General features: G+C 42.0%; 4 protein-coding genes across 4 annotated transcripts; 2 read left to right on the top strand and 2 right to left on the bottom strand.

The window, feature by feature from the left end:
* The first annotated feature begins 188 nt into the window (after nucleotides 1-188).
* On the top strand, nucleotides 189-10,652 carry irak3 (interleukin-1 receptor-associated kinase 3). The gene is made up of 13 exons (XM_061075736.1): nucleotides 189-337; nucleotides 1,618-1,806; nucleotides 1,980-2,053; nucleotides 2,138-2,186; nucleotides 2,322-2,485; nucleotides 3,214-3,278; nucleotides 3,369-3,483; nucleotides 4,815-4,933; nucleotides 6,774-6,972; nucleotides 7,512-7,565; nucleotides 7,893-8,063; nucleotides 8,815-9,175; nucleotides 10,129-10,652. Exons 1-13 carry the CDS (start codon nucleotides 235-237, stop codon nucleotides 10,239-10,241), a joined length of 1,776 nt encoding a protein of 591 aa, XP_060931719.1. The 5' UTR covers nucleotides 189-234; the 3' UTR covers nucleotides 10,242-10,652.
* A 393-nt stretch (nucleotides 10,653-11,045) lies between these two features.
* cdnf (cerebral dopamine neurotrophic factor) lies at nucleotides 11,046-13,071 on the bottom strand. Its single transcript, XM_061075738.1, has 4 exons — nucleotides 12,984-13,071; nucleotides 12,270-12,397; nucleotides 11,638-11,779; nucleotides 11,046-11,368 (listed from the first exon to the last, which is right to left on the bottom strand). Exons 1-4 carry the CDS (start codon nucleotides 13,054-13,056, stop codon nucleotides 11,196-11,198), a joined length of 516 nt encoding a protein of 171 aa, XP_060931721.1. The 5' UTR covers nucleotides 13,057-13,071; the 3' UTR covers nucleotides 11,046-11,195.
* Nucleotides 13,072-13,727: 656 nt separating this feature from the next.
* hspa14 (heat shock protein 14) lies at nucleotides 13,728-21,364 on the top strand. The gene is made up of 14 exons (XM_061075737.1): nucleotides 13,728-13,802; nucleotides 14,822-14,902; nucleotides 15,614-15,696; nucleotides 16,429-16,477; nucleotides 16,897-17,002; nucleotides 17,440-17,530; nucleotides 17,623-17,727; nucleotides 18,260-18,421; nucleotides 18,839-18,994; nucleotides 19,500-19,602; nucleotides 19,728-19,943; nucleotides 20,233-20,397; nucleotides 20,870-20,937; nucleotides 21,190-21,364. The coding sequence occupies exons 1-14, from the start codon at nucleotides 13,746-13,748 to the stop codon at nucleotides 21,266-21,268; spliced, it is 1,521 nt and encodes a 506-aa protein (XP_060931720.1). The 5' UTR covers nucleotides 13,728-13,745; the 3' UTR covers nucleotides 21,269-21,364.
* A 1,030-nt stretch (nucleotides 21,365-22,394) lies between these two features.
* On the bottom strand, nucleotides 22,395-24,936 carry LOC133010213 (prolactin-like). Its single transcript, XM_061077709.1, has 5 exons — nucleotides 24,848-24,936; nucleotides 24,379-24,566; nucleotides 24,020-24,127; nucleotides 23,635-23,814; nucleotides 22,395-22,904 (listed from the first exon to the last, which is right to left on the bottom strand). The coding sequence occupies exons 1-5, from the start codon at nucleotides 24,867-24,869 to the stop codon at nucleotides 22,710-22,712; spliced, it is 693 nt and encodes a 230-aa protein (XP_060933692.1). The 5' UTR covers nucleotides 24,870-24,936; the 3' UTR covers nucleotides 22,395-22,709.
* Between the last annotated feature and the right edge of the window lie 2,217 nt (nucleotides 24,937-27,153).

Genomic DNA, 27,153 nt, shown 5'->3' with positions numbered 1-27,153 from the left:
TCCACAAAATGTTGTTGTACTTTAATCTTTAAACAAGCTGCCACGAGAATTCCCTTGTTTCCTTTCCTTATAAATAAATGTGTTTGGGTTCTGAGCAGCTGTACCGTAAAACCGTGAATAGACGGGCATAACATTTCGGGGAAGGGTGGGAGTTTCCGTGTTTGAGTAACATCAGCGGGTCTGTCAGTGTTCAGGACCGAACTAGTGTCTGAGTGAGAACCGGCAGACGTGGACATGGACCCCAACACTTTGCTCTACGATGTCCCCCCGGCTGTGCTCGAGAGCTTCAACCGGATCATGGACGGCGGAGGGGACACCCTCGGGTGGCGCGGACTGGGTGAGGGGAGCGTCTTTTACACACCAGTCGACCGCAGCCACATATTCAGATGGTTACAATCGATAAAGATTTCATCACATCAATTCAACTTTATTGATTATACAAAAATGATGGTCGGTAGTCTTGACTTCGGTCAACAAAGGAGAGTTTACTTAACTTCTACTGTTAAAAAAAAGAAAAATCCTAAACAGGCATATAACCTTTTAACTTTGGACGTTACATTTAAACCCTTTGATTAATAAGATGAGGAGGATTCATTTATTAGGATAACACTATCAATACATTTGGTTAGATTTTTTGTGTTTTCTTTGGTGGTTAGTGAGCAACTCAAAAGGATAGTTCACACAAAAATGAAAATCCACAAATTTTCTACTAACCACTATGCAGACGGAGGTGTGGTAAAGTGCTTCAGTCCACAAAACACTTTTGGAGTTTCAGGGCTAAACAGCCTCGGAAGCCTTTTCTGTTTTTGTTCTGTTACTTCAATTTTATTGGATTTGGCTACAGCACTGTTTACCCCTGAAACTCTTCTACTCTAAAGTAATCCATAAGAACTATGTATAGCACCTTTCAAAATAACCGTTACAAAGTGTTTCACAGAGGAAAAACACAAACAAGGAAAGAACACATAGATTGCAAGAAGCAACTTAATACAGTGTCATTTAAAATCAAAGACGGCAAATTATATAATCAATCAATCAATCAATCAGTCAATCAAATTTTAGTTGTATAGCCAATATTCACATATCACAGTTTGTCTTTAGGGGTTTCACAGGATGCAGGATCCTCTGTCCTTAACCCTCAACAAGAGGAAGGACAAACTACCAAAAGCCCCTAGGGGAAAAACGGAGAAACCCCAGAGAGAGCCACATGTGAGGGATCCCTCTCCCAGGACCGACAGAAGTGCAACAGATGTCACGTGTAACTGAACACATCAACAAAATAACAATAGTTAATACAGTGATGAGAAAAGACAGGTGTATTCAAGTTTTAAGTATTTAAGGGGAAAAAGGGGGAAAAATCTGACAGGGATGAAGGGAGCAGCAACGACAATTTGTCCATCATCACATCCCACAATCCACCAATACAAATTCTTAAAATCCCACAGCACATAAAATAATGCAAAATCAGTTAAAAGTACAGGCAAAAGAAGAAGATAGAGGTAACATATTATATACAAAATTGTGTTACTTTATATACAGTGGGTAAAAGGAAATTAGTCTCTCATCTAAGCTTTTTATGGCATCTTCCCTATGTCCTTCTTCATTCCTGGACCCCAGCTGTCCGAATCCTCCCCAGCTACTTAGAACTTCGCGTGTATGAGCGCTTGGAGGCGGCGGGCCGGAGTCCCAGCAGGGAGCTGCTGTGGTCCTGGGCCCAGCAGAACAAAAGGGTACGGGACCTGCAGAAGGTGCTGCAGGACATGGGCCACCTCAGGGCCATGCAGCTCTTCCAGGGTCCAGCTCAAGGTCAGTCACAGACATGTGGATTTTTTAAGAGGAAATACACTGTCCTTTGTTACAACAATGCTAATGTTTGATTACAAAGAGTAAGAGGGAAGTGCAAATTACACACAGGAAATGTAAAGCCCCTTCTCCGTTCCTCTATTGCGGTAACCCTAACCTATTATCTGTTCTTCTAGTTTCAGAATCACCTTCGCCTCACAGCGATCTCCAAGCAGAGTCCACAGGGCAGACGTCAGCAGCTGATGTGAAGGTAGAAGAGTTGTACTGTTAAATGTGGTGATCTGTGTGTTCCCTGTGAGGAAATGACCATCCTGTCTGTGCTCCCTCTGAAAAGGAATCCCCCCAGCCAGAGGCGTGCCCCTCAAGTCAACCTTCAATTCCTAGTAAGTAAAGGCTGAGGTGAATTGGCGGAATTTCCCTTCCCACGATGATTCAGGCTGCTGCTGAGTTTTGACATACCAGACACGTGATTGTGGGCCAGTGTGACATCACTATCCTGATCTGTCTCTGTATTCCAGTGTGGTCGGCATCAAAAAACCAGACAGCCGGACTCACTCTGCAAGACGTCATAGAAGGAACCCGAAGTTTTCATCCTGAAACCAGAATTGCAGAAGGCCATTTTGCTAACGTCTACAGAGCACGGATTGGAAGTAATACATTTGCAGTGAAGCTTTTCAAGCAGGTGACTATTGATTCTACTACTCAAAAAAAACCACTAATACTCACTAAAATCTTGCTTTGTCTGGGAGAAAGTACAGTGGGTATTCACTACTGGGTCGAAAGACTCTGCAGTAGACAGGTTTAAAGAGTAAAAGCATTTGTAGATGGAAAACCCCACTTAGGAAAATTGTTTGGGCCCAGATATGGCCCTCATTCCACATCAGACACTTGAGCGGTCCCCTCTTGTTTGCCAGATCTGGGCCAAAAACAAGCCATAGCAATATATATGTCAACCAAATGTGCCAAAGGTGGCCCAAATTCGTTTTGTGCTTTTTGGGCCACAGTCACCATATTCCACATGGGTCACTTTAGGTTCAAATCCAGATTACACTTGCCTAGAAAACTGCATGTTTGCCAAAAAAAGGCCCATATTTGCCCTGCTGCACTGGTTGGCAGAGGGGTACAATGGCAGGGCTGTGTTTCTGTTTCACTTCCTCATGCTAAGAATTTCTTAATCTGCTCATGAATGAACGTCTTCAGTCAAAACTTACTGAGCAAAACGTTTCCCGATGTGGCAAGAGTTTAATCAACTCTCTTTTTTTCCTGAGTTGACTTAAATTCTCCTTGCTCATACTATAAATAGAAGCGTGTTTTATTTCTGTCTACTATATTTGTACCCTACTGTACAATGGGCCTCTGAGTATTTTTAGTTTGGGAAGTCTCACTGATTCCTAATTTGTCATTGTCCAGATAAACGGCGTGTCCTGGAAGAAGCTGTGGGATGCCTTCAGAAAAGAAATGGAGGTTCATCACATGTATGTTCCAGCCCTCACTCTCCAAATACCCGTCTTGGTTTTGTCTGATAGGGGTTTTATCCAATATGTACTTTGCTGTTTGTTTTCCAGGTATCAACATCCAAACATAGTGGATCTGCTGGACTGTTTCTCTGATGAGGACCACTACTGTCTGGTCTATCCATACCTTCCCAACGGATCACTCTACCACAGGCTGCACCCACAGGTACGTGTGAGGTTTACCTGCGGCATGTTGCTCATCCTGTCTCTGTTTGTAACATCAAACCCGAGCACAGTGGTTGCCAGGTAACACTTTACTCAGAAATCCGGAAGTGAAACAGGAAATGACGCAGCTTGTCATGCAGAACTGAACAAAGTCTTTTATGGGAAAATGGTCAATAAGTAGGGCAAGGCAAAAATGATTTATCCACAATACAAAAGAGAAGCAATTAAAACAGTTAATCAGAGAATTAAAAGATAAAATGAGACATAAAAGTTTGATATTAAGAGTGCAGTCATTGCTGGCTCTAAAACATTCTTTGCTTCATAAGCCAGCCATAGGAATGTGAAGTAAATTCTTCGCCAGACAGGGAGCCAGTGTAAAGATCTCAGAACCGGAGTGATGTGATCCACTTTCTCGGTGTTAGTGAGGACTCGAGCAGCAGCGCTTTGAATCAGCATTTCTTAGAGAGACCTGTGAACAAACCATTACAATAGTCAAGTCGACTGAAGATAAATGCATGGACAAGTTTTTCTAAATCCGGCTGAGACATAAGATCTTTAATGCTCCGTGTTCACTTTGTGTGTGTTGTGTCCTGTGTGCTGTGTTCACACGGATGGGTCAAAAGAAGAGGACAAATTCCCCCCCGTTGCATGTAGTGTGTGTGCATGTGTGTGGGACCAACTAAGGAATCTGAAATCCTTGATAAGTTCTCATGGTGGTGATAAGATAACTTTGAAATTGTGTTCATGTGTCTGTTTCTTCATCTTTCTTCATCATCTAGACTTCTGTCTTGGTTTGAGGGGTTTAACTCAACAGATTCAAGATGTCTTTTATCGTTCTTCACTGTTTACAAAAACAATTTCTTCAGTTTTATCTTTGTTTTGCAAATTGTGACTTATCCAATCATTGATTAGTTCAATGCACTTTGTCAATGCATGTGTGCGATTATATCCCCCTTGTGGTATGGTTATGTGAATCTGTGTGTCTTATGCACAATTGTTATAACAGGTTTTGTTGTTTTCCAATATCTGAGTGAGTGAAAGCATGTAGACGATTAACAGAGGACGCCCTAAAATGGAGCCTTGAGGAATAATGGTGTTTTCTCTGTGAGCATTAAAATGTTGCTTTAAGTGGATATTAGGAGTTGATTTGAGTGGTTGTTATTTGAATCAGTGGCGTTTACTCTGCTCCAGCCTCTTCACTATGTTGTAAAATGCTGTGCCTTCATGTGCCATATCTACTCAGTGGTGTTTGTCCAACTATGTTTGGCTCTATTAGCCATTTGAAACCATTTATTTGTGTTAAGTCTGAAGTGGTATGTTGTCACCGTGCAGGATGGAGAGCCCCCTCTGTTTTGGGAAGAGCGTCTCACTATCATCAAGGGAATCGCAAAGGCTTTGCATCACCTCCATATGGCCCGGCCCTGCCAAGTGATCTGTGGCAACGTCTCCAGGTACAAGACATCAAACACTTCACCAACACTGCACACTGCAGAAAACATTCTGTCACTGTGCACATTGTCAGGTTTACACTCCCGCTCTGAATTGGAAACATTCTTCCAAAACACTCACCTCTTCTCCTTTCTTCATGGTATGGTATATATTCTATGCAGCCGAGATGTCGATGTTGTTGTTGAAGTTGATGATGATGAAGGAAGGAATCCGCGGACCCAGTACTTTCAGTATAACAACGTTTATTACAAGAAATTACAGGTCAGGACGGGCATCTATCCCGGAGACACACAAGCCAATAGTGAAATCTGACTTCCAGGGGTCGGACACACAATATATATAGAGAGATTGGTTACGCCCATGACTTCAGGTAAATGACGTCTCACATAGGGCCTCTGACTAAATAAGGTCATGTTTTGTACCTGAAATTGCAGACGTAAGTTAAAGAAGAGTCCTTCTGCACTTCATCCATTAGCAGGTCAGAGATCATTCCCTAAGTCAAAGATCATTCCAAAAAGGGAGAGAACTACTTAGATAAACATATGGAGGATTTTCTGAGAATGTCTGAGAGCCTAGAAGATAGGCATCATAAATGTAAGCCTATCATTATGTTTTAAACCCATGCCATAATGATTTACTCTAACAAATATACGTCAATGAATTTACCATTTTAAAAAGAAATGAAAATGTTTTTGGATGTTGACAAGAATTTTACTTTAGAATAATGTTAGGTCATAAACTTTGCTATGTTAAGTGCCTTTAAATAGTGCATGTTAGGATTTGAATATGAAGGATACCTCGGACACCATTGTTTGCTCTTTGTTCCTCATCCACTTCCTACTTTTATTTCCTCTCTCTTGTCTATTTTCATTGATGAAAGAACACTTCCATTTGTATCCTGAACAAATATACAATATACATATTTCTGTGTATATACATACGCACATATACACATGGATTATGGATATTAAGTGATTAAAAAAAGAAATCTACTATTATGCTTCACCAAATATACAAAATCTAAACAATAATGATGTGAAGCTGCACCTCATGCTGCACTTCAAGTGTTCTATGTTTAAATTTGACAAAATGAGTTGTCTCTGTAAATGTTTGGCCACAACGAGAGCAGTACACACAGGATGTGGCCGTCTTTTCTTTGCAATATAAGACATCCTATGCAAAATTATTTCCAAATTAAATTTAAAGCACTAGATGCTAGAGCTCTGGCTGTGGCTAACAACTGATATTATACACTGTTTCCAAATTGCATACGTTTAATAAATGTTGCTTCGTTGAGACTCTCAGACGTTCGATGTCACTTATCGTCAGGTGTTGTCAACCTTCTCTCCTCCTCTCTGCTGGTTTTGTGTTGTTTTATGTGCCATCAACACCTGTCATATGATCTGTTTCCATGTGGTTGGGTTGTTACATGCATATTAGGTTTGTTCATAATGTTTTTGTTATATACTGTTTGCATAATGTTTATATATGCACATTTCAGTTAAGGTTTTATTTAAACCTGCGCTAGAGGAAGTTATGTTGTTTAACAAAAATCTTCTCTAGCTAAAGCTTTCCACTGCAATGTTAATGTTGCACTTTTTATATGATGTTGTTGCTATAATATCATTTTTATTGATAATAAATATATAATTTAAATAGTTTTTGAAGTTTTTCAGCACATCTTAACAATGTTTCGATAGTATTGATAGTACTTTCAATTCGAGTTTGATAAATTCTTTTATGCATTATTAATTTATAACACTCAACCCATTAATCTGACATTCCCAACACACATCTGTGAAGTTCAGAGTTTGAGTCCACATCTGTTTGCCTTCTCCTCAGTGAGAACATACTCTTAGACGACGCTCTGCAGCCCAAGCTGTCGGACTTCGGGTTGGCCCGTCTACGTCCTTATTCAGCCAGTCAGCACTGCACCATCACTCTCGACACGGGCTCCCACAGCAACCCGGGATACCTCCCCGAGGAGTACATCCGGGACGGCAAGCTCTCCTTCAGCCTGGACGTTTACAGCTTCGGAATGGTGACTCTAACAGGATCACATGAGCCTAAAAATTCTGTGTCTCAAGAGAAAATTGGAAGAATGACATAACACAAACACATATTTGCTCTCTTTTAGCTCTGTTTTGAGTCTCCACCAACTCCACAGGGAAATATCTGAATCTTTAGCTGCTAAATGTTTCTGTGCGAATGTGGGATTTTAGGGCAGTGACTGTGAATCCACAGCACATCCAATATTACATTTGATCACAGAAGTGTTACCGGAAAAATGTACTTGACTTATCAAAAGCTCTGATTGTGTATATTTTTTTCAGTACAGTCCAACACCAGTACCATCATGTCACATAAAGTGATCTCATTTTAAGGAAATATGATCTTATTTTGCAGAAGTAATTTACAGTTATAGCCGTAACGTGGTGGAGGAGAGGAAGCCCAAAACATAAATCCTTAACTTTCCCCCAGTGTATCTCCAATCTAAAAATAGAATGAGGAAGAATGTTGTGTGCAGAAATTAGACCATGATTCCTTCATTTCCATTAATGCCTGTTTGCCTGCTCGCAGGTGATAATGGAAACTGTGACAGGACGGAAGGTCATAGAGAAACAAAAACTGCTGGTAAGTCCACGCTGAACAGCTGGAAAAGTGTTGATGAAGCCTTTATCTACCTGCTACATGTCTTACAAGAAAAGTCCTGAGAAAATCCAGAAAATAGCATCGAATTACTAATTATCGCAATTGGTAATTTCAGGGCAGTGCAGTGACGACACTAAAGCTATGTAATAATCCAATTCTTCTACTGTTATGATCAAAGACAGTTTCCTACATAATCAAGGCTCATATTTGTAGCTTTACTTATCAGCAGAATGCATGTCCCTGAGTGTACATTTTAACCACGTCTCTAATTCCCGTGCTGTCTCTCTGTGTGTCCCTCTCCACTTTCAGAGAGACTTGTTAGTCACAGAGGTGGAGAACAGTGGTGGTGGTGTGGACTCTTGTCTGAGGTTTTTGGACGAGACGGCCGGTCGCTGGCCGACAGCAATGGCCGTCAGCCTCCTGGCCCTGGCCTTGGAATGTACTACAAGCCCCCCCCGCCTCAGACCAAGCATGGAGAACGTGAGCACTGATGTGGTTCCTTCTATCCTTTCATGACCAGTAGCTGTAACTAAAGAATTCAAGCTCAAAGTTTATACAGCACCAATTACACATTATCTCAAGTCACTTAAAATTGATATATGCCCTGTTCAGACCGGGTAGTAACATCCATCCAGAGACGCCCAATCACATGTGGACAGCACTGAGCTTGTCTGTTCACACTTATAAATAAATACCAATAAAATGCCTCCTGGATGTGACTCCCTCTTTATGAAAATAATATGTCATCCGTCATCACGAAAGAACAAATTTGGTTATTTTTACCCAAATTTTGAGTTTACAAATGTATCTGATAACAATGTGTGTGTGTGTGTGTGTGTGTCTGTGTCTGCACAGAGGTTTTGCCCCTTTTCTTTGAGTTTCTTTCCTTACTCTTGTTGAGGGTTATGGGCAGAGGATGATGCACCTTGTTAAGCCCTATAGAGGCAAATTTTGAATTGTGAATATAAGCTATACAATGCTGATTTTAATTAATATTGAATAATACTGATAATACCCAATAGGGTAAGAGTAAGAATAAGAACCGGAAAAGAACAGGAATAAGATAAAGAATAGTAGATGGGTCATAGTGTCAGAATGCTGGATTTAGACGTACCAGCAGAATGATAGAGAGAAGGAGTGAAAACATTATTATCATTATTATTATTCTGCTGCTGAAATCCTTGAAGTAACTGTGGGTGAGATAAACTCTATAAACCTCATTTGTCTTCAGGTACTTCTGACACTGAGCCAGCTGCTTCCTCCGCCCAGATGCCCGTTGGCCGACCAACCGCGCAGCCTGCACGATGAAGCCGCTGTTTCTGCCCCACAGAGCCCCTCCTCCTCCTCCATACCCATGGAGCACGACAAGCAGCGCAGCCCCCTTGCCTCTTTATCGCTGACAGGGCCCTGCGAGTACAGCCAGTCCGAGGTGGCCTACCTGAGTGACACTATGGGCGCCCATCGGGAGGCAGAGCCCGACCTGTACGGCAGCTTGCCCGTGGAGTGCAGCTGCTCGGCCGAGGCGGCTGGCCAGGCCTGCGAGGACTGCAGGGCCAACAGGATGGCCTCCGACCTCACAGAGAGTCCTCAGTGTAAGTCTGTTTTGAAGATACTAAGTTCCCCAAGCACAACATGAAAACATATGATCAGAGTTGTTTGTCTAAAATTTACTCAGTTGTGATGAAACGCCTAAAATACTTATTATACTATACTTTTTATTTCAGACGTCTCAGGTTTGAGATGTGAATTGCAGCCGTAGAACTTTATCACTCAGATATGATTGCATTAGTATAATAGGTAGACGTGAGCAAATACATTTTACCCCCTGTCAGAGCCAACTGGTGGATGCAGGGGAGTGATATGGAATTTTTGCAGCTTCCTTTATTATTATTATCGAGGTTTGTAGAGAGTGAGATGTGTCACATGATTAGAGCGGCGCATCTCGAGCTGATTGGCTGAACTACCTCGCAAACGTCACTCGATTTTGGAGGTGTCTGCACCTTTAACCACTAGAGGGGGACGATTTTCTCATCTCAAGTTTTTGCTATTAGGAATCACACAAATTGTCCTCAAGGTACAATCTGAAACTACAGAATGAATAACATAGGTAGTCTTCAAAATTTTTAATGATATCTTGTTACAAACCATATATTTAAATCTTTGTCAAATTAAATGTCCTTTTTGTGACAGCTCTGAAAGCTTATTCACATCCTATTTATTTTTCTATTTATTTTTATTTTATTGTTTCCTTTTCTCTGCTCATGTTCCATTGATTAACTCTCATTATGCACATGATGTCCAAAGAAAAACAATAAATATAAAATCACTATTTTCATGACTCTTATGTTGTAATCTCCGCTCTGGACAGCCATCGGCCATTGGCCTTATTCTTTTGATTAAACTGTCTTAAAATCAGAATGGCTGATCTTGCTAATGGGGACACCCTCACATAAATGCAACCCCTTACATTTACATTATTATATATGCTGTGTGCCTGCCTAGTGAAATAAATCAAGGTGTGTGTTTGTTTGTGTTTTTTGGGCAGATTCCAGCATGGTGGAAAACGAAGCTAAGAGCAAGCTGAGGGACAAACTGAGTCTGTACAACAAAGGTCTGGTTCACACAGAGGAACTGTTCTCTGAGGCGGGGCTGCAGTAGAGGGCAGAGTTCCTGTTTCGGTCCGGACAACATTTCTGTGGACTGATCTGAGTGTGTGTGTGTGTGTGTTTCTGTCCGTTTGCTCCTGTAGCATCCACTATACTGTAGCAGCTCATACGTGCTAATAACATGTTTCTCAGTTGATCTGATCATAAGGGCACAGCTCTGAGTTCATCAGTTCACACCTGGCAGTAGAGTGGACCTCCCCGCTGTATATATAGTTACACACGTGTATTAATTCTGCCACTACTGTTATTAGCATTGTTATTTTGCCGTTATTCTATGATCTTCAACAGGTTACTACCGCTATAACTTATTCTCTAAATCAAGAGTGGCTCTGTAAAGATCTCTGTTTGTACCTTTACGTTAACTGACCCTGATGCATTAAACCATATCTATCTGTTTTATAAAGAGGACTTTTGTGATCAATCCAGGTGTAAGAATCCTGAGATGCCATGTACACAGTTTGATATGATTGTTTTATTTCTTAACGGACAAAACCACGGCCAAAGTGGCTACAATCTTAAAGGATTTTTGTAAGGAAAGAATTTATATCACAACAACACACACATTCATATTCTATATCCAGCGCCTTTTCTGTCACACACCATTCATACATTGTCAGCAGAGCCATTAGGGACAATTCTCAGATCCGCAGGAGCTGGTAACACCAATCACGGAATCATCGTCAGAGGAAAATGGCCGCCATGTGAATATGGTCAATTGCATGAATTGGGTGTTTATAGTTAGATGCCTGAGAAACAAGAGGGCCACTGGAAAGTTTAGCGGCAGTTTATTTTCACAATCAGGCCCAAACTAAGAGGGCGAAAATCCTCAATTTGAATATATTTTGTTATTTGGATAACAAAGTCGAGTCTGTGTAAGTTAATACTGAAGAATACGCAAGTTTGTGTCTTATTTACTGTGCGGGTGGAAAAGACAGATAATTGCGACTCATAGTTCCACAGTGTGAGCGTGCAGCAGGGCCTTCTCCTGGATGAGGCTGACAAACTCGTGTTTCTCCAGGCAGCCTCGACATTCCTCCCCCCATGAGGCTAAGATGTTCCTCAGCTCCAAAACTCTCAGCTTCTTCAGTCCATCGCTGCTCAGATCCTTCAGCTGAGGCTCTGCACACAGAACACAAAATACACGAGAATGGGACTCAGGAGAGCGTAATAACATATATCTCTGTCAAAGCCCAACAGTTCCCTCATGAAACCCCATTTAAAATCACTAGATCCAAAAATTTCACATACTCATAAATATCAGTCTCCTACAAATGCATGATTATTTTCATCAAGATCCATGAATTATTCTCTGAGAAATAAAGAAAAATGTTGTAAAACGCAATGTTACAATGTGAGCCTTTGTCGTGCATCTGAAACAGTGATTTTACCATGACTGAGCTGACAGATTTGTGTGTCTGTGCTGCTCATGCGCTGACAGATCTTCTCAACGGGGACGTGAGAGGCCAGCGGGCGGGACACTGATGCTGTGACACGTGTCGCTGAATCACTACTGGCTCCGAGGTAGTAGCACTGAGGACGTAACAAAAGAAACACACAACTGATCATTTCAGTGTTTGGGGAATTTAGTTCATATCTGTCAAATCTGCAGCTGAAAACATAGACAGTCGTTCATGAAGGATATAAAAAGTAAGGTCAAATGTATAGGTCACCTTGAACTCCCCAAAAACTTTTTGGGCATCATCAAATTGATATCTCAAGATGGCCTTAAGGGAATTTCTTCAACTTTTGATTTAGAACTTAGTGGTAAAAGGTGAAAGAAAAAGTAGACTGAATGTAGACAGAAAATTCAGTTGTTGGAGGAGACATGCAACTTTTTGTTTTTTAATAATTGAATTTCAGTTTAAGGGACTGAAGTGTATTTTATTGTTTATATGAAGGAAGGAACTAAACTGAGTGTTTACAACAAAGCTCAAACTGTTTGGCTTGTCTGCACAGTTGTGTGACTGAAAACCAATAGAGCCAGATGTTCACTGTTGTCATGGTTACAGTACATCCTCACCAGCCTGGCTTCCTTCCCATGAGCCACGGTGCATGCCCGGAGCAGCTCCTCCTCCACCAGGGCCGGGGTGAGTTCTGTGTGGGCTGAGTTCAGGCTGCCATACAATCTGTGGAGGAAGCTCACACACACTGAACACCAGTGCTCTGTTAGTGGACAGGACTCACTCATCCATCACGTTTGTTCGGGGCGTGAGATATGTGTATCAGTGTTACAGTTCACGGCAGAGTGAGTTCGTGTTTCTGACTCAAAGATTATAATCTCTGTGGGCCCACCCTCACTCCAGTATAAATGATAAATGAAAACAATATTAAAACCCCACTGTTTCCCCACCGTGTTTCCAGCAAAAAGTTATATCATAAGCTTTATTTTTCACACTGTGGCCCACTATAGAATTAAACTAAGTCCGTTATTAACCCTAATTTTATCTCCAATACTGGAAAACCTCAGAAGCTATATCCTGAAAGCTGCGTCTAGGATTTTTGATTCATTTCCACAATCTGATAGGAGATGTTCAGCTCCATTCCTCCTTAAACACAGTACAATCACTTGTTGAATGTTGCATCCCAGTTTGGGCAGCACGTGCAGGCCAGGTCATGGTGCACTGATTCTGACTTCCCACAGATACACCCCATGTGACTCCAGTGCTTGTTATTGATTATTATTATTATTGGTAATCGCCTATCAAGAACTTGCGCACACACCATGCTGTCTAACCTTCACAGTCGGCTGCGGCATAGAAAGTAGAGCCTCTGAAAAACAGGAGAACGGCCAGAGACAGCACCGACATGGTGGCGTTAGTTATTATTAGCCCGGTGATGAGCCCGGGACTCGCGTCACCGCACACGTCACCACGTGGCTTTCACAATTGGGACCCGGGGTCACTTTTACGTCCCGAGTGAGACTTTCTCACGACTGGTGACGCCAGCTTGAAGTTTGATGCGTGTCTATTCGTGGTGTTACGGTAAAGAGCGGAAAATGTCTGAAAACAAATGTGTAGTGACACCTGGACGTTTGATAAACAAAAAAAAAAGTTCAAAGTAAAACGTAATGGAATATAAAATGGATGTTTTTCTTAAAGAAAAGTCAGGAGAACTTCCATTGTGGTACTATTGCTCTTAACTTGCTCTTATATTAATTACTTTAAAAATATCCTTGTGGGGTGAAGAGAATTTTCACCTCAGTCTTTTTCAGGGTGAACCCCACTGTCAGTCTTTCAAGTAATTTTACGGTACACATTTAGATACAAGTAAAAGTGGAAGTGAGCTAAATTTTCATTATGGCATTCCTAGCTTGCTCTAATAAACATTATAACAAAAAAATAATATAGTAATATATTGTAGAAAGGGAAAATCATTTCAAGCAGGAAAGAAAGAAAGAAAGGCTTTTGTTTCGAAAGAGCTGTACCGGAAGTAGTCACTCGGAGCGGAAGCGGGTGGCGCATGCGTGGTTGATCCCTTGGAGCAGAGAGATTCCAGCATGGCCGCTATCGGGGTTCATTTCGGCTACACATGCGCCTGTGTGGCGATATTTAAGGTGAGTGTTGACCAGACTCACTCCGCCGAGCCTCTCACGCACCCAGCGTCTCGGCGAGGTGGAGAAAAAATGGCGACATATTTGTTGTAATACCCAGAACTCCCTCTGACACATGTGGCTGCTAACACTGTGGGAACACTACCATGGTGTCATGAGTTAAAACTGTCTTTAACAATACACGTTTTCTTCTCTCTTCCGTTGTACACCTCCGCAGTGAAGCCTCAGTCAAACATGCTTTAAATGGCAAAAAGTAGAACCTACTGCAAAGCTTCCTTCCATTAATATTCACTGTGATGTTGTTTAAGGGTTTTTTTAAGGAACAAAAACGTCACATCCAGTGATTCTTGTGTGAGGGTCTTCTTATGTAAAGGAGCACGAAGGGCCAGACTAAGTTCTGGAAATGAAACGGACTTCTCACTGCTGATACAGGGTCATTACAAGTTATTGGATCTCCCCCCAAACCTGAGGTTCTGTATCAGCCTAACACGTCCCTGCAGCTCGTATCTGCTTCCATATCACAGCTTGGATGATGTTCAGGCATCAGAGCTCCACTTAATCCAGCAACTATTTACTTTTAGCACTCCATCCTTTTTTCTGTCACTCACCAATGTGACCCACACTTCCTGCTCCCAAGAGTCCAGCTCTGTCCCAGCTGGATGATCCTGAAGCACCTCAGCTGACTCCTCAAGGCAAAGGAGTGTTCTGTCATCCTAAATCCTCACTCTACTTCTCAACAAGCCACATAACTCAGGGGATGATTGTTTTTTATATCCAAAGCTTGTGACCACAGGTGAAGATGGAGATGTAGGGCGACTGGTAACTGGAGAACCTAAGTCTTCAGGTTCGGTCCTGTAACATCAACACTGCTGCTGACACGACTACAGCTGAGCTCCTGCTGCATCATCTCCTGCTCATGATCCTCTCCAGGGACACATGGATGTTTGGATTGATTAACTGTACATGTACTGATTTATGAAATTATTATTTGCTTTGACTGTGTATGTGTGTTTGTTGTTCAGGATGGGCGGGCTGACGTGGTGGCCAACGATGCAGGAGACAGAGTTACTCCTGCGGTGGTGGGCTACAGAGAGACAGAGCAGGTACAGAATCAGCTTCACTTGTCTTTACATCAGTTTTCCTGCAGGACCAACCTAGCTGAGTGGGTTTCACGAAAACTGGGATCAGTCTTTCTCACAGCTCCTGTTTGGAGCTTATGTCAGCAAATTATCAAAGGTGTTTTCGCACATTAATTCCGGAGAATGTCCCCAGAATTGGGTCTGAACTTTCTCCGGACTTTGCCTTTCACACATGAACACTGCAGCAGGAGATTCTCTGCTCAGACATTTATACAACACAGAAATCTGCAAAACGCTTAGGCGAGGGGTTGTGCAGCAGGAAATCAGGACATAATATATTTATGCCGCTGCGGTTATCACATGCTATTGTTTACAACAGATAGCTTTCAGTTCTGTGTGAGTGGCGGGATTTGACCCGGACAATCAAGAAGTAAATTGCTTTCTTTATAGAAGCTTAACACCTGTCTAGATATCTGTTTTAGTAGGAAATCTTGCTCTATGGAACTTTTGTTTTTGGTGATTGTTTTTCCACATGGCTGTTTTTTCCCCACCTTTTGCTGTTATAAGATACAAAGTCATAATTAAGCTTAAAAATGTAAATGCACAGATATGATTTTTATAACTAATCTTGGCCCCTTTTCTCCCTAACTACTACGACACTTCACATCCACAATGAAGGGTTTGCATCCCTTTATAACGTCTTGTTGTGACTGAGTGATGTTTCCTCTCCTTCAGATTGTTGGCATCGCAGCAAAGCAAGGACGAGTCCGCAACGCCGCCAACACAGTTGTTAAAGTGAAGCAAGTGCTGGGTAGAAGGTGACACGACATATTCACACTTAATACTTTTACTGGAAACCCAGTCTTATATGAGCTTGACTCTTGTTGTATATTGAAGTTAAAGTGGAATTCTGGTCCTTTTAAACTTTCCCCTATGTTTATAAATGTGGTAGTGTAAATGAATGGTACAAAAACCTTTGGAATCGGTCCAGTAGATTGCCTCCACCGGCAGCTGCAACACTACAGTAGGGGCTAATATGTAATCTTATGGGGCAACTGCGACAGTCCGAGAACTGCCCACTAAAAGTGCTTTTGTTTACCCAGTAAAATGCTCAAATTGTTATTCCGTTGGTCGCCTCTTCCAGGTGGAAAAATACCAGAACTCCCCCTTGAACTATAATCTACTTTAGTTTTAAATGTATATTGTCATAGAGTTTCCCCCCCAAAATATAACACTGATAATCCTTTTGAAATAGATTGTACCATGATCAGAGCAAATGTAGAAGAACAACTCTGGTGCCCTCTGTGAGGGAATTGTCTGTGTGCAGCCAGTAACCAGTGAAATTCCTTGTTTTTGTAGAAATGTGTGTTTTTTTACCCAAACAATGAGTTGCCTTGACTCTTGAAAACCAAGCTAAAGGAGTCTTTCCTGTTATAAAGAGCCTGTAGTTAACAAAATGAGTTAAATGGTGATCACCCCTGCAGGTAGAGACACTTCTTATCACTGTATTAATTACAGATTTCTTTCTTTCTCCGTCTCTCAATGAACAGCTTTGATGATCCAGAGACACAAACTCACAAAACAGAGACCAAGTGCCAGGTGAGTTTTTGACCAGATTCGCTTTGTTGGTGCTTTTTTAAATCCCAAAATTTCTAAAATAGGATGGTATAGTTGGTTGTAATTTTATGCAAATAAAGTCATTTAATGTTAGCTTATGAGAGAAAGTCATAATTTTATGAGAGTTAAGAAAACAAATATTTTTTTAGGAAATAAGCACTGAGGAATACAAATGCTTGCTTAGATACGACATTATTCTCAAAATAGAAAAGGCCCTAATACTACAGTCACTGCTTTACAACTAAATTAATTTCCATCATTTCCATTCTTTTACTTGTCATATTCTGTTTATCGGTTGTCCTCAGTTAAAAGAAACGGCGGCTTGTCAGTTTTGTGCATGTTTTTTTTTTATGCTTGTTCAACACAACATTGGAGAGTAAAGCAGTGATCGCTGTTTTCAGGTGGTGAACAAAAAGGATAAGCCTTATTATGAGATCACAGCAGGAGATCAACCGGTGTATGTTGCTCCAGAGGACGTCGCAAAACTCATCTTACACAAAATGAAAGGTAACACACACACACACGCACACACAGAGGGTACATTTACACTAATACATTTTAGTTTTAAAAAACAACGCAGCTATTTACCTTTGTCATCCACTCTACTCTGGAGTTTTTGTCCTCTGAAAACAGAGACTTTTGGAAACGCTGCAGGCCTCATTTACTTTTAAAGCTCAGGGCCTGTGTTTTAGTCTAGATTACCATAAACAAAGACTAGGAAACCATTCTGCAGACATCCACATTCTCTTCCTGATTGGGTCTTATCAGTCACAACGTGACTAGCATTGCTGAAGGCAAAATGCTGCTAATGCTGCTTTTACACCAAAATTAGCAGGTATATGTGTTGTTTTTTTTCAAATGCAGGTAAACTCGTTAAAAAGGCTGTTTTTTTGTCTGGCATGCTTCACGAACAGTTGGTTTATTGACTCTTTCCATTTTCACAGAAACGGCTCAGTCCGCTCTGGGCTCCGATGTCAATGAAGCGGTCATTACCGTCCCTTTTGAGTTTGGACCTGCTCAGAAGCGTGCTCTGAGGTAGGTGGCGTTACTGACTCATCCACTCATCTGTGCAATGATGTTGCGACAGCGGTTCTAAATAAAGCACTAACAGTGTTAGTTTTGTGCAGGGAGGCAGCAGAAGCTGCCGGGTTCCATGTCCTGAGGCTGATACACGAGCCTGCTGCTGCTCTGCTGGCCTACAACATCGGCCAAGAAAACCACGCTGGGAAGAGGTAACACTGAAGACGAGGAAGAGCAGCGTGTTACTGTTTTAGAACGTAGGACAAGATGGTGATAATCCCTTGTTCGCTTGAAAGTCTTCTGCACTAGTTTGATGATAAGTTGCCAACCACGAGCAGATCCAGTGGATGTTAGGGACATATCATCAGGTGTTTACCTTAGCGTCATAGGGTGTTCAGCCTTTTTACCACAAGACCTCCTCTGCTAAGGAAGGCCCACAACAGGCTGAACAGACCTGAGTTTGTGTCCCCAACATCTTGAGGCCCAGTTGGGACCATCGCCACATACATAGCCTCTTCCTCTTATTTGCTTCATCAACAGCATCCTCAGGGTTCAGTCAACTCTACAACATGCAGGGTCCAGAGAACCTGACATGTTACTAGTTTCTAGTTTATGTGATCAGTTATTTTAAATGCTTGAATTTCTGTTTGCTTCCTGTTGTTTACATAATTTCCACCTAATGGCAAGAAAGTAAATTGATTTCCACCCACTTTTCCCTGATGATGCTCCGCTCTGTGTTGACAGCCACGTCCTGGTGTTTAAGCTGGGCGGGACGTCGTTGACCGTGACGGTGCTGCAGGTCAATGGAGGAATGTTCCAGGTTCTCAACACCCACACAGACCACAGCATCGGAGGAGAGAGCTTCACCGAGGCCTTGGCCCAGCACTTGGCTGCCGAGTTCAAACGGTAGATATACTGTTCCACACACCAGTTATTGGGGCCAAAAGCTTCACAGTGAACGGATCACTTTGTTAATCATAATATTACACCCTCATTAGCGCCCCTCTAGAAGAAACACAAACACAAGGTGTTCTTTTGGTTACAGTCTTTTATTTCCTTCTAACATGCTGTCAGAACTAAAGAACATCATAAAATTAGACTATCAAATACATAGCATTATCATAAGCTGCTTTCAGTCCTTTTCTGGACAATCTCTGGAGGGCCTGTATGTGAGCCTCCAGAGTTTCTCTGGCCAGTCTCCCAGTAAAGACGCCTCATGTACCCTGACTCCCAGCCCCTTTTGTTCCCTCACACACACTAGCATCTAAACCACATCTTAAATACCCTCCAGCTATTCTTACATTCTTTGTGTGTGTTGCGCAGCACCTTTAAGCACGATGTGAGCAGCAACGTCCGGGCCATGATGAAGCTGATGAATGGAGCCGACATGGCCAAACACTCTCTGTCCTCGCTGGAATCAGCCAACTGCTTCGTCGACTCCTTGCACGATGGCATTGACTTTGATTGCAACATCTCGAGGTAAGATGTTAAACCGACCTGGTAAACTATTGGACACATGCTGCAGATGTACAGAGGAGGCTGTAGGATGGAGTTGAAACAGTTTTCTTAAACTCAGTCTTAAAATATCTCAAACTCATGGTTCTATGGCAGCGGTGAGTGGGGGAAGATCGCAAGAAGTAAATTGCAATTGCAAGTTTTATTACGTTTTATTTGCAGCTATGATAAACAAGCAACCAATAAATGTTGTATGTGAATGTGACATATAACACAGACAGGGAATTTCTTCACCTTTCGATCAGTTGTTAACATTTGTTAACATTTCTGTGCTCAAAGGTCACAGTGACCTTATATGAATCTGGGGAAGAAATATGTTAGAATCTGTACACTGGAACTGCACTGGTTGGCAGAGGCATACAACCGGTAATTCTAGTTTATCTGTATGTGTGGGTTTAATGGAATTAGAAAGTCAGTGTGAATAAGTAGTTGTTACCAGCGCGATGACGTCAGTATCATGTTTCCTCAGAGCTCGATTCGAGCTGCTCTGCTCATCACTCTTCAACAAGAGCATCCAGCCAATCAAAAGTCTGCTGGAGACGGCAGGGCTCTCCACCAGCAACATCAACAAGGTAAAGTGTTTGTGAAAGATGTGTTGGGACTGATCCATCTGGGAACGCACAGTTTGGTCACCTTTAAAGTTCATATTTGATCGCACGCAACATGCAAGATGCTGATGTGATGGGTGTGTCTTCAGGTGGTTCTCTGCGGCGGCTCGGCCAGGATCCCCCGCCTCCAGCAGATGATCCGCGACATGTTTTCTGACGTGGAGCTTCTGTGCTCGGCGCCTACTGATGAGGTCATTGCGGTGGGAGCAGCGCTGCAAGCAGGCTTACTGGTCGGCAGAGAGAGACTCGCCCCCGAGGAAGAGTCCGTCACAGTGGAGGTTTCTGCCACAGACATACTTGTGAAGGTAAAAACACAGTTGAATTTTGAAGTTTTTCAGCGGTGAGAATATAAATCTTTTTTTTCGTCTTTGAATTTTCTTTGAATGTACGGACCGATTCCCCTCTAAGTATTAATAGCTAAAATCAAATGTAAAAATATAGTGGAGAAGAAAGTACAGATATGTGTTGTTGAGTCAAATTGAGAAGTACCTTAAAATAAATCTACTTAAATAAAGTACAGATTCATTTAGGATATACTTAATTACAGTAACTACCTAAAAGTACTCTGTAACATCCCACCACTGGTTTCTGCAGGAGGTGGATGAATCCGGAGCGGAGCAGTTCACTGTTCTTCTTCCATCCGGCACGCCGCTCCCCGCCCGCAGACATCACATCCTGAGCGCAGGGGGGAAACTGTCCTCCCTCTGTCTGGAGATCTACCAGAGATTGGTCACGGAGCAGCCTCAAAAACTAGCTAAGGTACTGAAAAGCACCAACATTGGGTCAAATGTGGAACCTCTACACATGTCCTGATTCCTCTGCTGGGAGGCAGATCTTCGAATTTGTCAACCTCACTGGGAACTTGAATGATGTATCTAAATTTTTAATGTTTTAAAGGGGAAAACCAGACAACCAAGGCAGATCAAACATCTTATCCCAGACTTCTGTACCATTTTACATTTTCTACTATTTTTGTTTCATTTTTGAGTGTCATGTCATCAACATGTCCACACGTTCCCAGTTAATTATACAGAGAACTTGACTTTTTACCAACCTGCTCCATATGTTTGGTGACCTTCCAGCTATAAGGCATTATAAGATTATGATGTTGCACACAGACAAAGGTGAAATAGTAATCAGCTTGCGTAGCTATACTGGCACACAGTGTAGGAATATGAAAGAGGAGTTGATAATTAATAATTGAAATGAATCATTGTGTGTATTTGTACAGATTATCTTGAGAGACCTGCAGCCCACAGAGGAGAACCACGACATCGACATCGTGGTGACCATGAAAAGGTATCCACCCTTCCACGATCAGTGCACGGGTCAATTAACGGGATCGCTTGCACATCATTAGTGTGTCAGTGTGCACCACTGACTGTGATTGTTGAGTTCAGAGTCCTTATGGCTGTGGATCAAAAACAGGGTGATTTGGTGGATAAGGATCAAAGTTTCTTTAGAATGATGTAACTCCTTTTTCCTAGCTGGGTGATTTTCCTGTGGGGATCCTCAATTTTTTCTGATTCAGGTTCTTTCTGTATGTTGCAGGGACGGCTCCCTCCATGTTTCCTGTGTAGAGCAGAGCACTGGACGCACTGAAGTCGTCTCCATCGCGGCTTCCTCTTGAAGCCAGTGAACTGCAGCCCAAGCATACACATTAGTACAGTGTCGCTGCCACGTGTTTCTTTTTTATTTTCACTCAATAAATATGATAAAAAGCCAATGAGCCACTTTGATTTCTAACTTCTGGATTCTTTTTTAATCATCATAATAAAGCAGAATGCACCTTTTTTGTTTACAGAAGTATATTCCCAAGCTGTATTTACATACTGATTTATAATCTTGTGGTGGTGAATGCTTTTAGTAACTGAAAGAACTGCATGTCAGAAAGCAGCCAAAGTTCAGAATTTAAAAAGGAACTCATTATTCAGAGGAAGGTTGGAAGGGTCTGTGGTGCCTGTCTGTCCCTTTTTATAGGAGAGAACGGGACATGGAGAAGCAACTAAGGGAAGACTTGGATGTCTCCTTACTCTATCTACATAAATTATTTTCTTGGCATTGTGGAATGTCTGTGTATTCCTGTGTAATTACTCTCAAAGCCAGAAGAGGGAAAAGTTCCACAAGCTTAACTTTAGGCCTCAGTTTGTCTACAAAGAAGCCGTGTATGTTTTATCAGTCTTGAAGCAGCAGCAGTGTCTGTATCAAAGACTACGTAAAGATGCACTTGGCCTCTCCACTTCCTCCCACTGTACAAAAGTGAAGCCAATATATTGTGTATACAGGTGCTGCCATCTTGCACTTTGCATGTCCATTGTAACCTGAGAAGTAGTGATAGTTACCATGTGGGGGCGTGGCATCAAGGTCCCTACACACGCTCAACCAATCGCGAGTCAAGTCAACCATGACACTTCACCTCGTTTTTATAGCATCAAATAACAAATTAAAACCAAACCTATCAGTTGCATGAAAACCTGAACATACCTCAGTGTGATGAGAACTACCTAACTCAACAGCAATTTGATTTATTTGGAATGTACCTTTCCATTTTATTGCTCCATCTGCTAACGTGGAGAACGTGGGATTTGTATGATTGTACTGCAACCAGCCACCAGGGGGTGATCAGGATGTTTTGGCTTCTCTCCACACTGCATTGTTGTCCATCTTTAATTTCAGTCTATGTCATATATGGAGCCTTCTATTCTAAGTATCTCCTTTTTGTAGAAATGACAAAATACATTGCATCCGTGTTTCTGAAATGTTTTATATGATTTGACTGTATTTACACATGATATGAGGTCAACAGGAGTATATAATTACATGTATTACACTTATTCCATCCATAGTTTGTTCGCACTCTATGTACTCAGGCATGAAGCGGTGGGTGGGGGTAGAGTCTTTGGGTTCCAGTCACACTTCATGACAGGAGTGAACATACAGTTTGTATCACTTATTATCCCATACAACACAACAAAAGCTACAGCTTTTTGTGCACTTTCTGACTAAGGCATTTCCATCCCAACGCGTTGATGTTTCTGGAAGTTGAGCGCGGTAGTTTGTATTTCTGGCCCTCAGCATCCGTGCTCCGGAACAATGCGACACTTAAGGATCTTCAAGTAGTTCTGGACCTTGTTCGAGTCTCGACGGAAGCAGTAGAGGAGGTCGTAGTCTTTCATCAGGCGCCACTCAGCGCTATCAGCCGGCAGCAGCGCCTCAGGAGAAGCCTGGCTGCTGACAGAGTCGCTCATCATGCCCAGCATCTGCATCTGGAGCGGAGAGGGTTCACACGTCAGCTTTCAAGAGGAAGAATCTGTCATTGCTCTCAATTGAATTGATCAATTGAACCTCATCTCATCGACCACTCGGAACATTTTAAAGCTCAACACACATTGTAGTCACATTCATATGGGGCTTTTATGTAGAGCGGTTGTTCTGTCACACCTTTCAGCCTTCATGGGCAATTTGGGGTTCAGAATCTGTGAAATGGGAACAGCTGGGAATCGAACCACTGACACTGGTTAAAGGTCTACCCACTGTTGCCCGACTCTCATTAAATAATATAAGCAAAAGCAAATATGAAAACCAAATCATCTTTTTGAGATGTCTTGTTTTAAATATTGATTTTGTTTATTCATTCTTTGTGTCCATATATTTTAAATTAAAACTCAACAAAACGAAGTCAATCACAAATGCATTGGTTGGTTGGACGTTGTGTGTGAGTAGTTTTGCACGAAGGTCGGAGGAAAGCTAAAGGGACAGACAGACAGAGTGGTGTCCTCCTTCCTCTGTACGTGGCCACTGACTGTCTGAACAATAGGTCATCTGAGGGTGACCAGAGCAGCGCTAGCCTCTGCTGTATGACGTCTGTGGTTCTTTGTCATTTACAACGATTACGCAAACTGACAAGACACTCCATCCCCAGAAGCCATGTGACACACCAGCGACGCACACACAGACACACACTGACGTTTCACTCTGACGTAAGACATACGTTACCTTCTCGGCCACCTTCTCTACACCTCTGCGCAGCTCGTGCACCATGTCGCTCATCTCCAGGGCTTTGTTGGAGCTGAAGTTGGTGAAGTCGCGGTGGTGAGCCATGCTGTGGTGGAAATGCCAAAGGGGATCTCTCCACGCCACCAGGAGCTTCAGAATCACCTCTGTCAGCTCCTCTCTCTGCAGGGACAGAGGCACAGGTCACATTTAAACCCATTCCACGGCACATGTGATGGTTGGAAGTTCGGGATGTGGAAAGAACACATGTACACAGTGGGAGCTTGAAAATATAAGCAAAACACATTGTGAAATGAAAGGGAAATGCAGAGAAAGTGAGAACGCCACATTCTAATTAAACAAAATGATGAGGGAGAGGTTAATTTACCGCCATTCTCTGAGCATTCTCCTTGCCGTTTGGGGTGAGGATGGTCGATGTGTGACAGTTGCGACTGACCCGGCCGATCTGATTCTTGCTGGGCAGGAAGTATTGCTCCTGAGAGGAAAAAGATGAATGCAAGAATGAAATGTCAGAGGTCAGCGGTCGTCTAAATGTCGGCTGAGGCTTGAGTACGGAAGTTATAAATGAGAATAGCAAGAATCACAAACGGCTGACGATCTCTCTCCCTCCCTCTCTTCTTTGTGAGTAAGTACAATCCAATTCACACATTTAAAAGTATGTTTGACCAAATGTAAAAATGCCCATCACAAAATCTTAATAGTTAAAATCTGCACCAGGAGACTTACAAACTCCGAGTGAAGGTCGTTTGAAATGCCGTGCATCCTGGCTGAGTGTTGGATGACCCGGTCAAACAGGTTGGCCAGTGAGAGAGCATGGCACCCAGCCTGGGCATTGGTGCAGAGAGGTGCTGCGTCTGTGCTGGTCAGTGTCCTGCAGAGTACCAGACAGAGCAAGAGCACCCACACGACAGACACTGGGAGAGAGAGCAAAAGAAGGAACACATTATAATATAACACAATACAATAATAACTGTGGGAAAAAGTCAAAAAGTCTCAAGATGAGCTAGATCTTATTCTTAAGAGACTGCTCTAATTGAGATATGGCATTTCCTCAAGTTTAAAAATAAGTATGTGTATGCCTGTTTAAAAAAAAAATGGAAAAGTGCGGTATGAAATGAGAGGTGAGCAGGACGAGAGCAGGATGGAGGGAAGAAAGAGTGATGGAGGTTCTTCCTTCATGCAAAGAGATAATTACCTGATCTGATGTTTCCAGACATCCTGCAGGGCGCAGAGGAGCTTTGGTTTCAAAGCAGAGGATGCCGAGGCTTCTCTTGTCAAAGACCCCTTCTGCTTCATGTGAGGGTCCCTTGCTCACCATTCAACTCTTACTCTTTAATATCCAAGACCGAGAGGGTGGGAGGGACGGAGGGAGAGGGGGCGGGGGCAAGGAGAGACCTGTGAATCAGATGTCACCAATACATAGAGTGAGTTCATTTAATCCTGTGCTTTTTTCTCATTGTCATCTACAGTTTAAGTGTACATGACAACGAGTATGTTTATTTGTGTGTATATATATATATATATATATATATATATATATATATATATATACAGTATATCATATAATACCTTTAATGTAGCTTCATTCATTCACTCATTCATTTATTTAACCTTTATTGCGGTCTTGAAGAATCATTGAAGGCCTGCTCTTTATTTTCAATGATGAAGTCACTTAAAACAGAAAAATTAAGAAAACAAACCACAGGCCACAGTCAATTTCAAGTTCAATTCAAACTCAATAACTAAATTGACTGATGGGCACAATTGTGATTTGATGTGTGCTGTTTAAAATACAACAGTCCAGAATAATCCTATAGGGAAGGCTCATTGCAGGACTGTTTAGTTTGACTGCATTATAGTTGTATGTATCTGAAAGGACACACAGGTTTTCCACAGCTGCCCTCAACAGGACTTTACATTAAATTCCATTTATTGTGGACAAACTTTTCTCTAACCTGAACTGGGAGCTCAGAAATTACATTTGGGCTCAACAGGACCAGGTTTTGGCCCCTATGAGGTCTACAGGTCCTGACAAGGATGGCGTTATGCTGGGAAACTGTGCTAAGAGCTAGCAAAATCGAGCACACACACACACACACACAGCTGTCCCAGCTACCAGACTGAAAATGAAGGGGAACCGTGCTGTTTCAGTTTCAGCCTCCTGCTCAGTGTGAGATCTGTAGACTCCACTGATCTATTTAATGGTGAATTTAATCCATTTGACCTATTCTATTTAATTCAATTATTTATTATAAATCTAATCACTACTTGTTTTCTTAATGATTCTCGACCTATATGACCTTAAGTATTTCATATATATACTGTATATATGTTTATACTTTACTTCCTTTATTCAGATTTCACCTGCCTATATGTTGTGCTTATTTATCTTGTAGCCTCAATTTTATTTTAAGTGTTATCTTATTAGCCACACTAGCAGTATTACACTGTACATACACTTTCTGATGTATGACTTTATGTTGTTGATATACTGTATATGCTTTCATATTCCAAAATTGGAAAGCACTTAATCCTTTAGCTTTAAAAATGGGTGTATAATTATTATTATAACGTATTTTGCGTATTTAACTATAAGTAACCTCTATGCAGCAAATGAGTAGTGCTACGACTCCTTTGTATCTGTGTTCTGTCACACAGTGTGTGTGTGTGTGTGTGTGTATGTGTGTGTGTGTAATGACGTAGACCGCACGAGGGATGACATCACAAGCGTCAGGCATCATACCACTACATCATCTCTCTGTCCAACACATTTGTGTAGTCAACACTGGAGGTTCACCCGGCAGGAGCTATTAATATTCATATGCCGTCCAGGTTAAAATAAGATACTCAGCCTAATAAAATGTCACTGAGAGCGCTCCAGGCTCTGTGAGAGCAGATGAGAGAGCTTTATAGGCCAGAGGGATGAATCACTTCCTCCCTGTGATAAGCAGCTGACTCATGTTGCTGCGTGTTGGTCAGGTGTCACGAGGTGACTGATAGTTTCATAGTGGAATCCGCAGTAGTAAAGGTTATGATTCCTTGTGGACAATGCTTGTGTTTGATTTATTTTGAAAAGGGTGAAATTCAAATCTATTAGTGCGAGTCGTTAAGTCTCGGTCAGGTAACTTTTCAGAGTATTTACGAACAGCAAGTCACGTTGCACTGCCGCTTGAAATAGTGACGTTGCCTGTGACGTTAGAAAAAACATGTGCATGATTTAACTGGAATAGAAAGGCTCAGTTTGAAATGTTCTATGGGTTTAAGATCCGTAAAAACAGGCCTAAAAGTCTGGAGCCATGTTAGTGGCCATGTTGTGCTGTTGTTCTCATGACACCACCACACAAAACTGAAAAAGAAACAGTAAGTGAATATGTATAATGACATTTCTGTTTTATTATGAGCTTATAACTAAAGGTGTGTGTGGATGCACATACAGGTATGTACTGTCTTAAGGCTGCTTATATAACATTATGTGATTGTTGGTAAAAAATTAAACAAATA

Source organism: Limanda limanda, chromosome 1 (genome assembly GCF_963576545.1).
Source record: "Limanda limanda chromosome 1, fLimLim1.1, whole genome shotgun sequence".
In the NCBI taxonomy this organism is placed as follows: Eukaryota; Metazoa; Chordata; class Actinopteri; order Pleuronectiformes; family Pleuronectidae; genus Limanda; species Limanda limanda.
This window is presented reverse-complemented; position numbering and strand designations above follow the sequence as displayed.

Bases quoted from the DNA above. Each gene is read 5' to 3' on its own strand.
- hspa14 (XM_061075737.1), top strand. From the start codon at position 13,746: ATGGCCGCTATCGGGGTTCATTTCGGCTACACATGCGCCTGTGTGGCG. The intron at 16,478-16,896 runs GTGAGTTTTTGA...CGCTGTTTTCAG, and splicing joins AAACAGAGACCAAGTGCCAG to GTGGTGAACAAAAAGGATAA. The intron at 20,398-20,869 runs GTACTGAAAAGC...GTATTTGTACAG, and splicing joins AGCCTCAAAAACTAGCTAAG to ATTATCTTGAGAGACCTGCA.
- cdnf (XM_061075738.1), bottom strand. From the start codon at position 13,056: ATGTCGGTGCTGTCTCTGGCCGTTCTCCTGTTTTTCAGAGGCTCTACT. The intron at 12,398-12,983 runs GTTAGACAGCAT...ACTGGTGTTCAG, and splicing joins TGCCGCAGCCGACTGTGAAG to TGTGTGTGAGCTTCCTCCAC. The intron at 11,780-12,269 runs GTGAGGATGTAC...TTACGTCCTCAG, and splicing joins ATGGGAAGGAAGCCAGGCTG to TGCTACTACCTCGGAGCCAG.
- irak3 (XM_061075736.1), top strand. From the start codon at position 235: ATGGACCCCAACACTTTGCTCTACGATGTCCCCCCGGCTGTGCTCGAG. The intron at 3,279-3,368 runs GTATGTTCCAGC...TTTGTTTTCCAG, and splicing joins GAAATGGAGGTTCATCACAT to GTATCAACATCCAAACATAG. The intron at 7,566-7,892 runs GTAAGTCCACGC...CTCCACTTTCAG, and splicing joins TAGAGAAACAAAAACTGCTG to AGAGACTTGTTAGTCACAGA.
- LOC133010213 (XM_061077709.1), bottom strand. From the start codon at position 24,869: ATGTCTGGAAACATCAGATCAG. The intron at 24,567-24,847 runs GTAATTATCTCT...TCTCTCTCCCAG, and splicing joins GTCTGGAAACATCAGATCAG to TGTCTGTCGTGTGGGTGCTC. The intron at 24,128-24,378 runs GTAAGTCTCCTG...TTTTCCTCTCAG, and splicing joins ACGACCTTCACTCGGAGTTT to GAGCAATACTTCCTGCCCAG.